This window comes from Miniopterus natalensis, chromosome 2 (genome assembly GCF_054644295.1).
Source record: "Miniopterus natalensis isolate mMinNat1 chromosome 2, mMinNat1.hap1, whole genome shotgun sequence".
Taxonomy (NCBI): domain Eukaryota; kingdom Metazoa; phylum Chordata; class Mammalia; order Chiroptera; family Miniopteridae; genus Miniopterus; species Miniopterus natalensis.
The window spans coordinates 88164981-88181749 of NC_142082.1; the positions used below are offsets into that span (position 1 = coordinate 88164981).

General features: G+C 38.6%; 1 protein-coding gene and 1 pseudogene across 2 annotated transcripts in view; one reads left to right on the plus strand and one right to left on the minus strand.

Annotated features, from left to right (window-relative positions):
* PROSER1 (proline and serine rich 1) overlaps positions 1–15622 on the plus strand; it is a 48378-nt gene extending 32756 nt beyond the window's left edge. Inside the window, exons 11-13 of one of the 2 annotated variants that reach the window (XM_016208903.2) lie at positions 9815–11600; positions 12082–12232; positions 12813–15622. In XM_016208903.2, the coding sequence (XP_016064389.1) occupies positions 9815–11600; positions 12082–12232; positions 12813–12935 (2060 nt within the window). In that variant the 3' untranslated portion in view covers positions 12936–15622. The remainder of the gene's footprint in view (positions 1–9814; positions 11601–12081; positions 12233–12812) is intronic. The other variant, XM_016208904.2, reaches the window with a different exon arrangement.
* A 229-nt stretch (positions 15623–15851) lies between these two features.
* On the minus strand, positions 15852–16521 carry LOC107533973 (ubiquitin-ribosomal protein eL40 fusion protein-like; annotated as a pseudogene).
* Positions 16522–16769: the final 248 nt, after the last annotated feature.

Here is a 16769-nt window from a genome sequence, read left to right on the forward strand (position 1 = left end):
CCTATATTTCTTTATTGATTTTCTTGTTTGGTTGATCTGTCTAGAGATGTCAATGGAGTATTAAGGTCCCCAACTATGATTGTGGTTTTATCTGTTTCTCCCTTTAGTTCTGTGAGTCAGTGCTTTATATATTTCAGTGCTTCCTGGTTGGGTGCATATATAATAAGAAGTGTTATGTTTTCTTGATGTAGTATCCTCTTTATCATTATAAAGTGTCCATCTTTGTCTCTTGTTATCTTTGTTGTCTTGAAATCTGTTTTGTCACATATAGGTATGGCTACACCTGCTTTTCTGTAGATTTTATTTGCTTGGAGAATCATTTCCCACCCTTCTACTTTGAATCTACCTTTGTCTTTGCACCTTAGATGTGTCTCTTATAGGCAGCATATGGATTTTGTTTGTGATCCACTCTGCTACTCTGTGCCTCTTTATTGGTGAATTCAGATCACTTACATTTAGAGTAATTATTGATATATGAGGATTTCCTGTAGCCATTTTATCTTATGTTTTCTGGTAGCTCTATGCCTCCATTGGTTCTTTTCCTTTGTACTTGTGTCGTTTTTGTTTGGTGATGTTTCATACTTCTTTCCTCTGTGTCCTCTTTTTTTAAGCTATGTGTCCTGGTTTGGGGATTTTTGAGTGTGGTTACCATTAGGTTTATAAAAAATAAAGTTGCATATATAAAATAATTTTTCTTTTTCTTTTGAGTGCATCTGATGTTCATCCTCCTTTGCCAGTTCAGTTTTTTACCCCTTCCCCTTTTATGTTTTTGTTTTCACAAATTATCCCTGTTTATGCTGTAAGTTTTTTGGCGATCTTACTGGTTGTGTTGTGACCTTATGTTCTTTGTTTCAGGTAGAGTAACTCCCTTGAGCATTTCCTGCAGTGAAGGTTTTCTGGTGGCAAATTCTCTCATCTTCTGTATGTCTGCGAACGTCTTTATTTCTCCTTCATATTTAAAGGATATACTGGATGTACTATTTGTGGCTGTTAATTTCTTTCTTTCAGACCTTTGAGTATTTGGTTCCATTCTTTTCTGGCTTGTAGAATTTCTGCTGAGAAGTCGGATGAAATTCTGATGGGTTTTTCTTTGTAGGTCACTTCTTTCTTTTCCCTGGCTGCTTTGAGAATTTTTTCTTTGTCATTAATTTTTCACAGTTTTAATTCAATGTGCCTTGGAGAGAGGGCCTCTTTGAAGTAACTGTTTTGTTTTCTTCTTGGATTCGAGGATCTAGTTCTTTCCATAGGTTTGGGAAGTTCTCAACTGCTATTTGTTTGAATAGACTCTCTTTCCCTTGTCCCTCTCTTCTTCAGGAGTGCTATAATTCTAATACTGCTTTTTCTGATGGAGTCATATAGTTCTCGTAGAGCTCTTTCATTTTTCTTTATGCTCAGGTCTCTCTTGTCTTCTCTCTATGTCATTTCTAGATTCCTATCTTCAATATCACTTAATTCTTTCCTCCATCTGATTGGCTGTGTGTTTATGCTTAGTAGCTCCTTCCTAATCTCTTTAATTGCATGCTTCAGTTTCAGGATTTCTGATTGGTTCTTTTTAAAGTTTCAGTCTCTTTGGTAAAGTACTCATTTTGTTCATTGATCTGTTTTCTGAGTGCACTGAATTGCCTGTCTGTGTTTTCTCACATTTCGTTGAGTATTTTTAGAACTGCAATCTTTAAATCTCTGTCATTTATATCACATATTTCCATGTCTTCCAGCTTGCTCTTTGGGGATTTTTCATTTTCTTTTTGATCATCCTCTTTACCATGGTTGATCATCCTCTTTACCATTTGCTCTTCTTCTTCTAGGCATAAATATCCCTTCTATAGCAGCATTCTCTGAAGAGATCTTTTTACTATTTTTCAGTAGATGGTACTGAATCGCAAGATTTTTGTACCTCTGTGATCTCCAGGATTTGACCTCCATGAGCTACCATAAGACAGTACAGTTTCCCTGCTTAGAGGTGGGGTTTGTTTTATTCTCACCGTAATGGGGCCTTGACCTTCATGGGGTCTAGCCTCAAGCACCAAACCCGGGGATCAGTCACAGAGGGAAATAGCGGTTCTACTGTAGTAGCTCTTTGTTTACAGATAAAATGTTCCTCGACCTGACACCAATGGCAACCGTAGGTGAGTTTGGGGAACCCAAGGGGCAGCAGGGCTCTGTGGTTCCATTTCTTTGTCAGGAACACCCCTGCCCGGCAGTGGATATCCACGAAGCAGAACTCCCGCTCTATGTCAGGCAGCTGCTGGCTCAGCCACTGTTCACTCTGCTCCATGCAGCTCTCTCTTCCTTCCTGCTGAAGGAAGCAAACCTGCTACTGCTGGCTTCCTCCCCTCTTGCGCTCTTTTCTTTTCTTTGTTGATTTGTTGATTGTAGTTATTCTGGCAGGTGTGAAGTGATACCTCATTGTAGTTTTAATTTGCATCTCTCTGATGATTAGTGATGGTAAGCATTTTTTCATATGTCGCCTGACCATCTGTATGTCCTCTTTGGAGAAGTGTCTATTAAGGTGTTTTACCCACTTTTTAATTGGATTGTTTGTCTTTCTGTTGTTGAGTTGTATGAGCTCTTTTTATATTTTGGAAATTAACCCCTTATCAGATGTATCTTTGGCGAAAATGTTTTCCCATACAGTGGGTTCCCTTTTCATTTTGATGCTGGTTGCCTTTGCTGTAAAGAAGCTTTTAAATTTGATGTCCCATTTGTTTATTTTCCCTTTGTTTCTCTTGGTCTAGGAGATGTATCTGCGAAAATTCTGCTACACTGAGATTACTTGCCTATGTTTTCTTCTATGATTTTTATGGTTTCGCAACTTACATTTAAGTCTTTTATCCATTTTAAATTTATTCTTGTGTATGGAGTAAGTTGGTGATCTAGTTTCATATTTTTGCATGTACCTATCCAGTGGTTTTCCCTGCACCATTTATTGAAGAGACTCTCTTTATTCAATTATATGCTCTCTTCCTTTGTCAAATATTAATTGACCAAGTGCCATAGGTTAATTTCTGGGGTCTCTGTTCTGTGCCATTGTCTATATACCTGTTTTTGTGCCAGTACCAGGCTATTTTGATTATGGTGGCTTTGTAGTATAACTTGATATCCATTATTGTGATCCCTCTAACTTTATTCTTCTTTCTCAAGATTACTGTGGCTATTCAGGGACTTTCTTGCTTCCATATAAATTTTTGGAGTGTTTATTCTACATCTGTCAAATGTGCCATTGGTATTTTAATAGGAATTGTATTGAATTTATAGATTGCTTTGGGTAGTATCAACATTTTAATTATGTTAAATGCTTCTAATCCAGGAACATGGTATATGCTTCCTCTTGTTTGTATCTTCCTCTATTTCTTTTTTCAATATCCTATAAATTTCCGAGTATAGGTCTTTTACCTCCTTGATTAACTTTATTTCTGGATATCTTATTTTGTTGGGTTTTTTTGTTGTTGCAGTGGTAAATGGGATTTTTGCTTTGTTTTTTAGTCTCTCTTTCTGAGAGTTTATTATTGGCATATAAAAATGCCATTGATTTCTGACTATTAATTTTGTATCCTGCTATTTTGCCAAATTCACTTATTAAATTTAGTAGTAGTTTGGTGGAGTCTTTAGGGTTTTCTATGTACAATATCATGTCCTCTTCCTCCTTTCCATTTTGGATGCCTTTTATTTTTAGTTCTTGTCAGATCACTATGGCTAGAATTACAATACTATTTTGAATAAGAGTGGTGAAAGCAGACATCCCTGTCTTCTTCCTGTTCTTAAGTGAAACACTTTTAGTTTTTCCCCACTAAGCATGATGTTGGCTTAGGCTTGTCATATATGGCCTTTAATATGTTGAGGTATGATCCCTCTATTCCCACGTTGCTGAGAGTTTTTGTCATAAATGGGTGCTAGGTTTTGTTTTGCTTTCTGCATCTATGGGTATCATGTGACTTTTATCCTTTATTTTGTTAATGTGATGTATTACCTTTTTTGATTTGTGAAATATTGTACTAGCCTTGCATTTTCTGAATAAATCCCACTTGGTCATGGTGTATAGGTTTTTAATGTATTGCTGGATCCCATCTGCTGGTATTTTGTTGAGGGTTTCAGTATCTATGTTCATCATGGATATTGGCCTGTAATTTTCTTTCTTTGTAGTGTCCTTTTCTTGTTTTGGAATTAGGATAAGAGCTTGGAAGTGTTCTTTCATCTTGAATTTTTTGGAATAGTTTGAAGAGAATAAGTGTTAGTGTTTTGAATGTTTTGTAAAACTCCCCTGTGAAGTGATCTGGTCTATGACTTTTGTTTGCTGGAAATTTTTTTATTACTGCTTCAGTTTCATTAGTTGTTTTTCAGGTTTTCTGATTCTTCCTCATTGAAGTTTTGAAGATGTTCTGTTTCTAGGAATTTGACCAATTTGCACAGGTTGTGCAATTTTTTGATGTATAGTTGTCCATAGTATTTGCTTACAATCCTTTGTGTTTATGTTCAAGAAGACTGAAACCATATCAAGCATCTTCTAGGATCACAGTGGCATGAAACTAGAAATGAACTACAATAAAAACACTCTGATTTTTATTATTTCCTTCTTTCTACTTACTCTGGGCTTTTTTTGTTGTTCTCCTTTCTAGTTCTTTTAGGTGTAGGATTAGATTGTTTATTTAAGATTTTTCATGTTTTTTAGGGTCAGTCTTAGAGACTTATTTGGTTTCCTAACATATGGTCTGTTTTTGAAAGTGTCCCGTGTGTACTTGAGAAGAATGTATATTCTGCAGCTTTGGGATGAAATGTCCTGTAAATATCAAGTAAATGCTGTTTCCTTGTTGTTTTTTTGTCTGGAAGATCTATCCAGTGATGTCAGTGGGGGGTTAAAGTCCCCTGCTGTCAGCAATTCAGTCACAGTAGGGGACATTAACCCCCCACTGTCTCCCTTAAAGTCCTCCAAGAGTTTGTTTTTGTTTTGAATATATATACCCATATATATTTTGGTACTCCTATATTGGGTGCATATGTGTTTGCCAGGGTTATATCCTCTTGTTGGATTGATCCCTTTAGTATTATATAGTTAGCTTTTTTATCTCATGTTATGGCCTTTGTTTCAAAGTCTGTTTTGTCAGATATAAGTATTGCTACCCCTAATAATTTTTTGTTTCCATTTGAATGGAAAATTGTTTTCCATCCCTTCACTTTCATCCTGTGTGAGTCTTTTGTTCTGAGGTGGGTCTCTTGTAGAAAGCATATATATATGGGTCCTGTTTTCTCATTGATTCAGCTACCCTATGTCTTTTGAGTATAGTATTAATGCATATACATTTAACATTATTTTTGATAGGTAGTTGTTTATTGCCATTTTTATTCTTCATGCCTATGTTTTTCTGTCTCTATTCTTTTTACAAGAGTCCCTTTAACATTTCTTGCAATGTTGGATTAGTGGTGATAAACTCCTTTAGGCTTTTTTTGTCTGCTAAGTTTGTTATTTCACCTTCAATTTTGAATGATAGCCTTGCTGGATAGAGTAGTCTTGGTTTCAGATCCTTGCTTTTAATCACTTTGAATACTTCATGCCATTACCTTCTGTCCTGTAGTGTTTCTGTTGAGAAATCAGCTGACAGCCTTATAGGAGCTCCCTTGTAGGTAACAGACTGTCTCTCTTGCTGCCCTTAATATTCTCTGTCTTTATTGTTTGCCATTTTAATTATGGTATGTCTTGGTGTGTATCTCTTTGGGCTCACCTTGACTGGATCTCAGTGTGCTTCCTGAACTTGTGTGACTTTTTCTTTATCAGTTTAGGGTCGTTTTCTGTCATTATTTCCTCAAACAAGTTCTCTATCCCTTGCTATGATGCAGATGTTTGTTTCATTTGCCCCAAAACTCCCTTAAATTCCTCTCATGCTTTTTAATCATTTTTTTTCTTTTTGCTGCTCTTATTGAGTAATTTTTCTACCTTGTCTTCTTATTTGCTGATTCGAATCTCTGCTTCTTTTAACCTGCTGTTGATTTCTTGTAGCGTATTCTTTATTTTAGCTGTATGATTTTTCAACTCTGGCTGGTGTGGTGGTTTTTCATGGTTTCCTTGTCCCTTTTCATTCTGTTGAGCATCCTTAAAACGGTTGCTTTGTACCCTGTTTCTGATACATTGCTTGCCTCTATTTCATTTAGATCTTTTTCTGGAGATTCCTCCTGTTCTTTCATTTGGGGACTGTTTCTTTGTTTCCCCATTGTTGCTCTTTTTTCACGTTTGCTTCTGTGCATTGGATACAACTGATATACCTCCTTGTCTTGGTGAAGTGACCTTCTTTGGTGAATTGGCCTCCTTGATCTTCTGAGCTGGGTGTCCTTGTGTGGGTTCTTTGGGCCCTTGTTGTATTTGGGTCTTTAATTGCTGTGGTCCCATTTGTGGGTGGGCTCAGTCCTCAAGCTTCCTGCCTGTTTGACTCAACCCCGACCTCGTTATACAGGTGCTGACAGAACAAAACAAGGCCAAACCGGGAACAACACGGAAAACAAAACAAAACAACAAGAACAAAGACTAAAAAAGAATAAAAAGAATACTAATAGACAAAAGACCAAGAGAATTGTAGGAGAAAAAAAGAAATTATGAAAGAAAAGTAAAAGAGAAGAAGCAGAATAAGTATTAAAAAGTAAAGAAAAATACAAATGAAATAATAATTTTTAAAATAATGAACAAATTAAAATATAGAATAGGTAAAGAAAAACAGGAAAAGAAGAAACAAAAAATAAAAATAAAGAGAAATAGGAAATTAGGAGTAAATTAAAACGAAAGAGAAATAAGAGAGCCCGACTGGGTGTGGCTCAGCAGTTGAGAGTTGGCCTAGGATCCAGGAGATTGCGGTTCTATTCCCAGTCAGGGCACATGCCAGGTTTCGGGCTCCATCCCCAGTCTGGGGCGTGCAGGAGGCAGCCGATCAATGACTCATCATTGATGTTTCCATCTCTTTCTCCCTCTCCCTTCCTCTCTCTGAAATCAATAAAGATATATTTTTTAAAAAAGAGAGAGAAAGAGATATGAAATAAAAGAAAAAAACACCTTTGGATCTGCTATTTGTGGAGCTCGCTGGATTTTGCTCTGTTGTTGAATCTGGCTCCTTGGTGAGTAGGTTCCAGGCTTCCCTGGTGGTTCTCTGGTGCAAGCCAATAGGAGTTGCTGTCCCTGCCTGGCCCTGGGCAACCTGACTGATGTTGGGCAGGGCAAAGCCCCAAGTTATCCTGCAGGCCTATAACCCAGAGGCTGGATTGGCCTCAGGTCTTGCACCTTGAACCCTGTTCTGAGCGACTCTCCCTTCCCCTACAGAACTGGGCTCTGTGGGGTAATCCCGTCCTGGACAGGACGTTTTAAAAAGACTTGTGTTGGGGGTGAGGCCCATAGTTTGTATGCGGGGGGTGGTCATCAGCACTTCCTCTCCTTCCAATGCCTCAGCTCTACCTACCACATTGACACCCTCTTGCTGCTGCCTCAAGCAGGAGGGGATTTTAAAAAATTAAAAATAAGTCAGCCCAGCTTGGCCACTCCAATCTTTCCGTTCAGCCAGACACTGCTGGGCCGGGCCTCCACCTAGGCTCTGTCCAAGTACCACGCCCACCAGCCAGACCCAGCTGCACTGAGGCAAATTTCTAGTCAAGAGCACTTTCCCGTTGCCTGAGATCACTGCAGGGCGGGCAGAACCAGCAGGTGAGCACCCGGGGAAAGGGCCACCTCCCGTGTGCTCAAGGTGGGCGGGACCAATCCTCTTTTTCTGGTGCACACTGTCCAGCCCCGATCTTGCTGTCTGCCATAAATTCTTCCAGGGAATAAAGGGCCCCTCGTATTCATTGCTAAGTGTACCAGTCAGATCCCTCAGCTCTCCCAGAGTTCCACCACGTGGCCCCTCCCGCAGACACAGACTGGGGCAAACTTCCTAGGCAAGAAGATGGCGGGGCACTTGCCCCTGCTCCCTCCAGGAAGTCTCAGCCTTAGGAACCCGCTGCTGCCTGCCGCGGCCTCCACAACCATGACTCCTGCCGCAGCCTTCTCGGCTTGCGGTTCCAGTGGCACCCGGGCCAGGGAGGTGACACTCCCTCCCTGGCAAATGCAGCAGTCTCCAGACCCTAACTCCTGGCAGCATGTACTAGTCTGGTGTGGAGGGCTTCAGTGGCATTTGTGGTAAAGCTGGGCACCCAGTCGTGGCCACTCTCAGAGGCTCCTTCCTAGGAGGATTTTTGTAAATTTCACAAAATAATTCGGGCTCCAAACCTCGCTGCATAATCTTTTAACAAGTTTCTTAATCATACAATTTGCTTAATCACACCAAGCCTCAGATCGCATATCTATAAAATGGGGCTGTTAGAACCTGCCTCAAAGGGTTGTGTGAGGACAAATGAAATGGTGGGCATAAAGTACTTAGCACAAGACCTGACAGGTAGTGTGTTATGTTTAACAACCAAAGTAGATGAGAGGAAAGTGGGGTTTGTTTTTGTTTGGTTACATTTTAATAACTGCAGGTACTATGATTAATAGTGCATGGCTTTTGATTTGTATAAAAAAATCTTGGACAGAGTTTGCTGCTATAAAGAATACTGTGGGACAGCTTGGTTTACCTTGCAATCTGTCATTAACTCTGTGGTACCTGGCATGTAGTTAAATAAGATAGTGAATTCTCAAATGTTTCCCAACCAGTGTTGACCTAAATAATTTTTTGGTACATTATTTATAAACACAGAAATAGGTATATTCATTGTGATTCTAGTTCTTATAAAACAGATTAAATACCAACAAAGCACAAATCTATTTTCCTATGTACTCTAAATTTAAAATGATAGCTAGTCTTAGTTTCTTGAAACAATTACTGCTTACAGCACAAAGTGGTATAGATTTAAGGCCTTTTGAGTTTGAAATTTATATATTTATACATTATTGTTTTCAGTTCTACCATATTTCTTTTGTAAAACAACTGTAAAATGTAGTCCAACATGGCACTCTTTAGCTGCCACTTAGTATAAATGTATTATGTATATGCTGTTTTCCTCTGGTTCCTTCCCTACCCATGATTAGCATAATATGTAACTTCATTGACATCAGCTTCTTATGTCAAAATAGTCTTTATTATTATGCATAGATTAAAAAATTTAAGTCTTAATTGTGAAAAAAAAAATTTAGTTGATCATTATTGCAAAAGGAACATCTCTGTTTACAACTGAAACAGACTTTGATGTGAGTATAGCAGCAGATGATAGTTGCCATTATGACATTAGCTACTTAAACCATTTGGTACCAAATAAATCATCAGAGGTGAACATTGTCACTAAATTGATTCAGTGAAGAAGTATTAAGTTCAACCCACAAAGTAGCAACAAAGAATACTGGAGAAATTGGCATAAATCCTAGAAGGCCTTGAATGCCCCTAAAAGGAAAATGATGTCCTAAAAGCTCTTATGAGGGAAATGACTTGTATTATTACTTTATAAGTGGCTTGAAAGAATTAAAGGAAAAGTTAACACACCAACATTAATCACAATTAAAATAAATTCTTTAAATTTTAAAAAATTGGGAAAATATGAAAGGAAAGTTTATTTGCTAACTTCTCAAGGCTTCCTCACTATGAATTGGAGGACTGCTCTGAGCTGAGTGTAGAAGACAACTGGATCTAACAGGGGCCTCATAGTGAAAATCAAGGTAATGGAATCTAGTAATTTATACACTGGAATCGCCCATTATACCTGTCATGATTTTCTTTGATACTTGTTAAATATTACAAAAAGTTTTATGCATTTCTTTTGATTTAAAATTTGACATTTCAGCATGATGGTAAATTTTTACCCTTTTTTCCCCCCACAGCATTTTCTGCCCTAGCAAGTCAACTCTTTTCTCCTCACGGTTCTAATCCTGCAACACCTGCAGCAACTCCTGTTCCTGCTGCATCCCCTGTCAAGGCAGCAAATCATCCATCAGCATCAGCAACTGCCACCATTTCTGGGCTGAACATGCTGAATACTATCCTTCCTGTGTTCCCAGGGCAGGTCTCCTCAGCTGCTCGTACACCTCAGCCATCAATGCCAAATCCAACAGTTATCAGAACCCCTTCATTGCCGGCTGCACCTGTCACTTCTGTCCACAGCACAATGTCTACTCCTGTTCCTTCAGTTTTTCCTGGCCTATTTCCACTGCCAGGTTCTTCTGCCACTGCTACCCCAGTCCCTCAGGCCACATCTATACCTCGGGCCACTCCTGTTTCCAATGAAACATTTGCTTCTACTTCTACCCCTTTCATTACCCTCCCCTTTTCTGCCACCTCTACTACTGGTTCTACCAACAACCCAAATTCTGCTTCGTTGTCATCAGTTTTTGCAGGTATCCCTTTGCCCTTAACACCAGCATCCCAAGGTGTGTCCAACCCAAATCCTTCTGTAATTGCTGGTGGTTCTGCTCCTAGTGTTGCTTGTCCACTTGGTGTAAATAATCCTCTTCTCTCTGCTTTAAAAGGCTTTCTGACATCAAATGATACCAGTTTAATCAACTCTTCTGCTTTATCCAATGCTGTTACAGGTGGGCTGTCTTCACTCTCTTCTCTTACTAATCACAACTCAGATTCTCCTGCTTTAGCCCCTAACAAATGCTATACCCCATCAGCCATTCCCACCCCACAGGGATCTTCTGCTCCAGGATTGGCCATGTTCCCAGGCCTGCCATCTCCTGTGGCCAATTCAACTTCCTCTCCCTCTACTTTGCCTGTCCAGTCTCCTCTAGCTACTCCAACGTCAGCTTTAACTTCAGGGCCAGTTAGCTCTGGCTCCTCAGCTACCTTTTTGCATGGCCCCCATCCAAGTAACTCAGATTTGCATATTACATCTAGCCCCGCTGTAACAACTATTCCTGTTACAGTAAAAACTGAGCCCACAAGTCCTACTCCCTCAGCCTTCAGAGGTCCATCTCATTCTGTGAATCCCTCTCATGGCACTTTAGGTTTGTCAGGGACATTGGGTCATGCATATACTTCAACATCAGTGCCCATCAGTTTATCTACTTGCCTTAATCCTGCATTATCAGGTCTTTCCAGTTTGAGTACTCCCTTGAATGTTTCAAATCCCCTTTCCTCTATTTCCCTTCCACCACACGGTTCCTCCACTCCAATCACTCCAGTATTCACTGCTCTTCCCCCCTTTACTTCTTTGACTAGTAATTTTCCTTTGACAGATAATCCATCTCTTAATCCATCAGTATCTCTTCCAGGGACACTAATAGTCACCTCGTCTGCAACTGTCACATCCATATCTATTCCTCATCCTAGTTCTACAGCAGCTATTCTCTCAGGGCTTTCTGTCTCAACACCAGTCTCAGCAACACCTTTCTCCCTTAACTTGTCGACTGCTGTCCCCTCACTTTTTTCAGTTACTCAAGGACCTCTGCCATCTTCAAATCCCTCCTACCCTGGCTTTTCTGTCTCTAACACCTCCAGTGTTACCCCTGCTCTCCCTTCATTCCCGGGTCTGCAGGCATCCTCTACAGTTGCAGCAGTCACACCACTACCTGTCACTACTACGACCCCATCACCAGCTCCTGTCCTCCCAGGATTCGCTTCAGCTTTTAGTTCCAATTTCAACTCTGCTCTTGTTGCACAAGCCGGGTATGTGGATAGTTTGGAAATAGGATAAAATCATTCTTTACCTATCTTAGTCTTAGTAATTCATAGTCTTATTTTTCAGTCATTCAAATGAAAGTCAAAATAATTGTTTGGTGGTGCTAAATTATGTTTTACTGGGCTGAAACTTCAGTGCTTAAAAAATGTTTTATAGCTCTTCAGTCATGTTAAGGTAAATATATAAAATATGAATGCCTACTCAGATAATTTTAGTATTTGTATTTGGTAATTTACCTTGATTATAAAACAGCAGAAAATAATAAGTCTATGCAAAACATATACTTAATTTAATTAAGAATAATAAACTTTATAATAAAGTAACTTTATGATAGTGAGTGGCTAACTTATTGTTCCAACAGAGAAATTCTAAGATTTTCTTTTTTACGTTAAGATAGTGTTTGACAAATATAGAAGCAATAGCTTTTATGTCTTATTTGTATTTTAACCTGTTTTCCTATCATTTTAGCTTATCATCTGGACTTCAAGCTGCAGGCAGTTCTGTTTTTCCAGGCCTTTTGTCCCTTCCAGGTATCCCCGGGTTTTCCCAGAACCCTTCACAGTCATCCTTGCAAGAACTGCAGCATAATGCGGCTACACAGTCAGCATTGTTACAGCAGGTAAACAGGCAATGCCTGGCATAAATAAAAAGTAACATAACTTTTATAGTGATAATCTTACAATACCAATAGTGATATCCCAACATTGGCAAAAAATGATTTAACAGAATTTCTGGAGATATGGTAACTAATTCTTCCCAAATCTGCAAATTATCCTTGTTTTCCTTCAGAAAGGTCACAAAGGTGCTAGAATATATTATAATCTGTATGAATTGTTTTTCCTGCTTATATATTTTCAAATCTCAGTTTGAGATTTTACAAATGGAATCTTTATATGTGACAGTTAAATTTTAGCTTGTCTTCTACAATTTAAGCTAAAATAATGGACCACTAAAGCACATTTTCTGTAGAAAACTTTTTTTTTTAGAGTATTAAATATTTTAATGGCATTTCTGTGTACCTCCACCATCGGAAGAAGTTGAACATTTCTTAAAAAGTTTCGGAGACTGAGCAGACTGATTTTTCCCAACATTTTTTCTTTCTTTTCTACCTCAAATATTAGTAGTGTTGCATAGGAGAGCAAGTACAGACTTGGTTGAATTTGACACTCGGCTAAACTGCATGTTCTTTTTTCTCTCAGGTCCATTCCGCTTCAGCTCTGGAAAGCTATCCAGCTCAGCCAGATGGGTTTCCTAGTTTTCCTTCAACATCAGGAACACCATTCTCTTTGCAACCAGGCTTGTCCCAAAGTGGTTGGCAGTGAATATATAGTATTTGCCTTTGGAGCAACATCAGAATTACTTAAGGACTTCAGTGAACAAGCTGACAAACATGAACTGGGCCAGAAGTCAGAAAATAAGAATGAGGATAATCCTGGGGAAGTTGGGATAAGAGTTTTAAAACATGATTGCAGTTTTTAGTGATTTTAAGTATGAATAGTCCCCTATGTAAATATGCTGACAGTGAGTTGTATGGAGAATAATATTTAAAAAGTGTTTGGGAACTTCTCACCTTCCACCCTCTGAAATTTTGAGTCGTGTGTGTGATCTGTGTTATAAGAACACTAAAGAGTTGATTGAACTCTTTATAGCCAAATACAGCCTTAAATCTGCTTGTATAGCATCCACTCACAAAAGTAATAGTTGTGCCTCAGACTTAAGGGTTGCATGTGGCCCTGGGGGAGTTACTACCCTTGGTATGCATGAGTGATTCTTATTAGCATCATTGGAACTCAGAATCCCATATGTATTCACAGAAGGGGACTTGAGACCTACAGTTATTTTTAACTTCTGATATTAATGATCATACATATACTGCTGAATTTAACTCTGTATTTAAGTAAGTGAAAATGGTGCTTAATATAGTCTTTAGAATGACTTTCAGGTGTTTTTGACTACTTTCTTACAGAAATAAGTAAGGCTTTTGATAATTTGCCTTCAGAACTTAATCTCAGCAATATCCAAATGAGTGAGAAACATTTGAGTGACTCTTGGGTCACCTCTATTACTCATTATACTCTGGAAGCTCTTGGTGAATGTTTACAATCATGGGATATAGTATTTCTATTTGTATTTAAAGTCAAATGCTTATCTAAAATAATTATGTGGCAATAGAGAAGACTTGCTCTGTTAGTAAATATGCAGCGTGTACTCTATTTAAGGACCTGTGGTAGTATTACATGATTGAATGTCATTAATTTAAGTATAATAACTGCCACATTTGGAGAGACAGAGTAGGGAGAATGATTTCCAATCCTGTGATTAAGAGTGTAAACTATAGAATCTACTGTAGTACATTTCAGCATCTAGAAGGTTTACTTTTATAAAGATGGTGTTTGGAAGATGTTGCTAATGTATTTTCCTTCAACATAGGGAACAAACTTTTTAAGTATATTAATAAATATTCCTGTATTGTTAGTTTTTAACAATTTTTTAAAATAAACTTTATGGATATGACATATTTTATAAGTGATTTATTAAATGCTTAGATAGGCTTTTTAATTTTTTGTATGTGCTAGAGCTAATACATAGAACATTTTTGTCCAAATTTAGTTGAAATTCAATATATACTACTGATTGCTCACCTCTTTAAATAGATCTTTTGTGAAAGTTATAGTACAACCAACACTTGAAACATACTATTTATATCTTTGATTATTTTCAAACACAGAATGTAACCTCATAGTTAATCTGATGCCAGTTGCTAGAAGTTGTCATTTGTTTTTTTTAAGTCTACACTCATAAAACATTTTTAGGATTATATGGTATTGCTTATATATGTTGACCGTTCACAAAGAAGTTACTGAATGACTCATCTTTATGTAGTGATGCTATCACAAGGTTTATTTCTGTTAGCCCCCCTTAGTGCAAAGGAACTATATCCTGTTCATCTTTTAGATGCATTTCTGACATCTTACACATATTAGACACTTAAAGGCTTATATAAAAATTAGAACATATTCGGAACTTTTGCAATAATTACTGAGACTGGTTTTATGTATCTCGCAATCCTATGAAATAAGTACTAGCAACCTGATGAACCAGATAAACAAGCCAAGGTGTAAATCACACAGTGAATAAGTGGTGATTGGAACTAAGCATTTTCTACCTATATCAGGCTACTTGTATTACCAAGTGCTATGAAAATATGTAGGAGGGAAGATGAGTACCTTACTGCCTAAGGGAATTCAGAAAGATTTCTCAGTGACAAAGTCTTAAAGGATGAGTAAGAATTAACATCCTTTAAAAGGCACAAAGTATGACAGACTAGCATAGTAAAATAATCATATAACTGGATGGAATTTGAATGAAGTTTGTGGTTTGAGTGTTTGGAAATAAAGGGGGGGCCACATACTAAACCTGACAAGCTCAGGGGAGGCCTGCATGGTGGGCCTTACAAACTCAGACCAAAAGTAACCACATTGGTGGTATGAACATAAAAATTCATAACTAGATGCTGGAAGCTGGTCATGGGGGTATTCATGTTGTAGGCCTATAGCCTTGACAAAGGTCAATATTTACCTTAGAAATTGTCTATTGTCTTTGTGAATCTAAGATAACATACCTTAAAAATGTAATTTTCTTTTCCAGACCCCTCAAAGGCACAACTGCTGGCACCAGAGTACAAGATCACATTGTTACCCTCTTATCCACATACCATCTCTATGTACTGTAAATGTTAAATATCCAGTGTACTCAATGTAAAAAGTATATGTGTGTTTTTGTTTCTTTTGCTTTTTATCCCAGCTCAAAGATTTCCCAACTTTGCTTTCTTCCAGCCCCCAGTGTACCACCAGTGAATTTCATGAAACCCTCCGTACATCGCCTTTGATTCTAATGTACAAAATAAGCTGCAAAGCTGCCATTCTCCAGAGCATTTCTCAGTTTGTTGAAATTTTGCTTCCTGGCAATTGTCATCAATTTTGTTCAAATAAACTCTTATAAGACTTTTTCTTAGGCTGGATATTCTTTCATCAATCTTTACTTGTTATAGCCAACATGATTCCAAAGAAGATCACCTCCTAGGACCACCCCACGAACTTGAACCCAATGCTAGGTACCAGCAGGGGCCTCTTGAGCCCTACTGGCTCCTCACTTTGCACTGGGCGAACTTGGGTGAGTTTGTTTATTTTTACTGCTCCAATGAAAGGGAAACTAGTGAGGGTCCAGGGCCACAGAATTCAGGCAAGAGGCCACCCTCTGGCTGAGGAGGTGATAGAAGGGCCTTGTTTTACCTTCTTGGGGTGCAGTTTGTTGGTGTGGCCACACCTCTTGCAGCAGTTGAAAGCACAGGGGTGCAGGTGAACATAACAGTTGCGGCAGATCATCTTGTTGCAGTTGTACTTCTGGGTGAGCTGGCAGAAAGCTTGATGATGTCTCCCTACAGACAAAGTATGTAGTTCAGGGTAGACTCTTTCTGGATATTATAGAGAGATTGGCCATCTTCTAGTTGCTTGACGACAAAAATCAGACTAGTGCCCATCGGGTGTGCTCAGTTGTTCAGGGTTGACCTAGGAGCCAAGAGTTCAGGGTTTGATTCCTGGTCAGAGCAAATGCCTGCACTGCAGGCTCGATCCCCATTTGGGAGTGTGCAGGAGGCAGAGGATTGATGATATTTCTCTCTCATCAATGTTTCTATCTCTAACCCTCTCCCTTACTCTCTAAAAATCAATAAAAACATTTTTTAAAAAGCACGCTAGCGGTAGGCAGGATATCCTTCATGTCTTGAGTTTTAGCTTTGACATTAATGGTGTCACTGGGCTCAACCTCAAGGGTAATGGTCTTGCCCATCAGTTTCCTCACAAATATCTGAATATCTGCATCTACTGGGAGGCTGCAAGACTGGGTCATTGAAGACAAAGAGGGTGAATTACCTCAGAATCCCGGACCTCCCCCTTGTTGCAGAGGGTTTGACTTTATTTGAGCTGTTCTTAGAAAATCCGCAAGGTGACACTATATAGTAGGAGTTGAAATGGACAGCTGGCTTTAATTTCCACTTTTCACCTGGATCTACCTACTATGAGTCTGATCAAAACCTTTTGCTGTATAAATGAGAGTCTGAAGTTATTAAACTCCAAATATTAGGGGCATTAATTTCC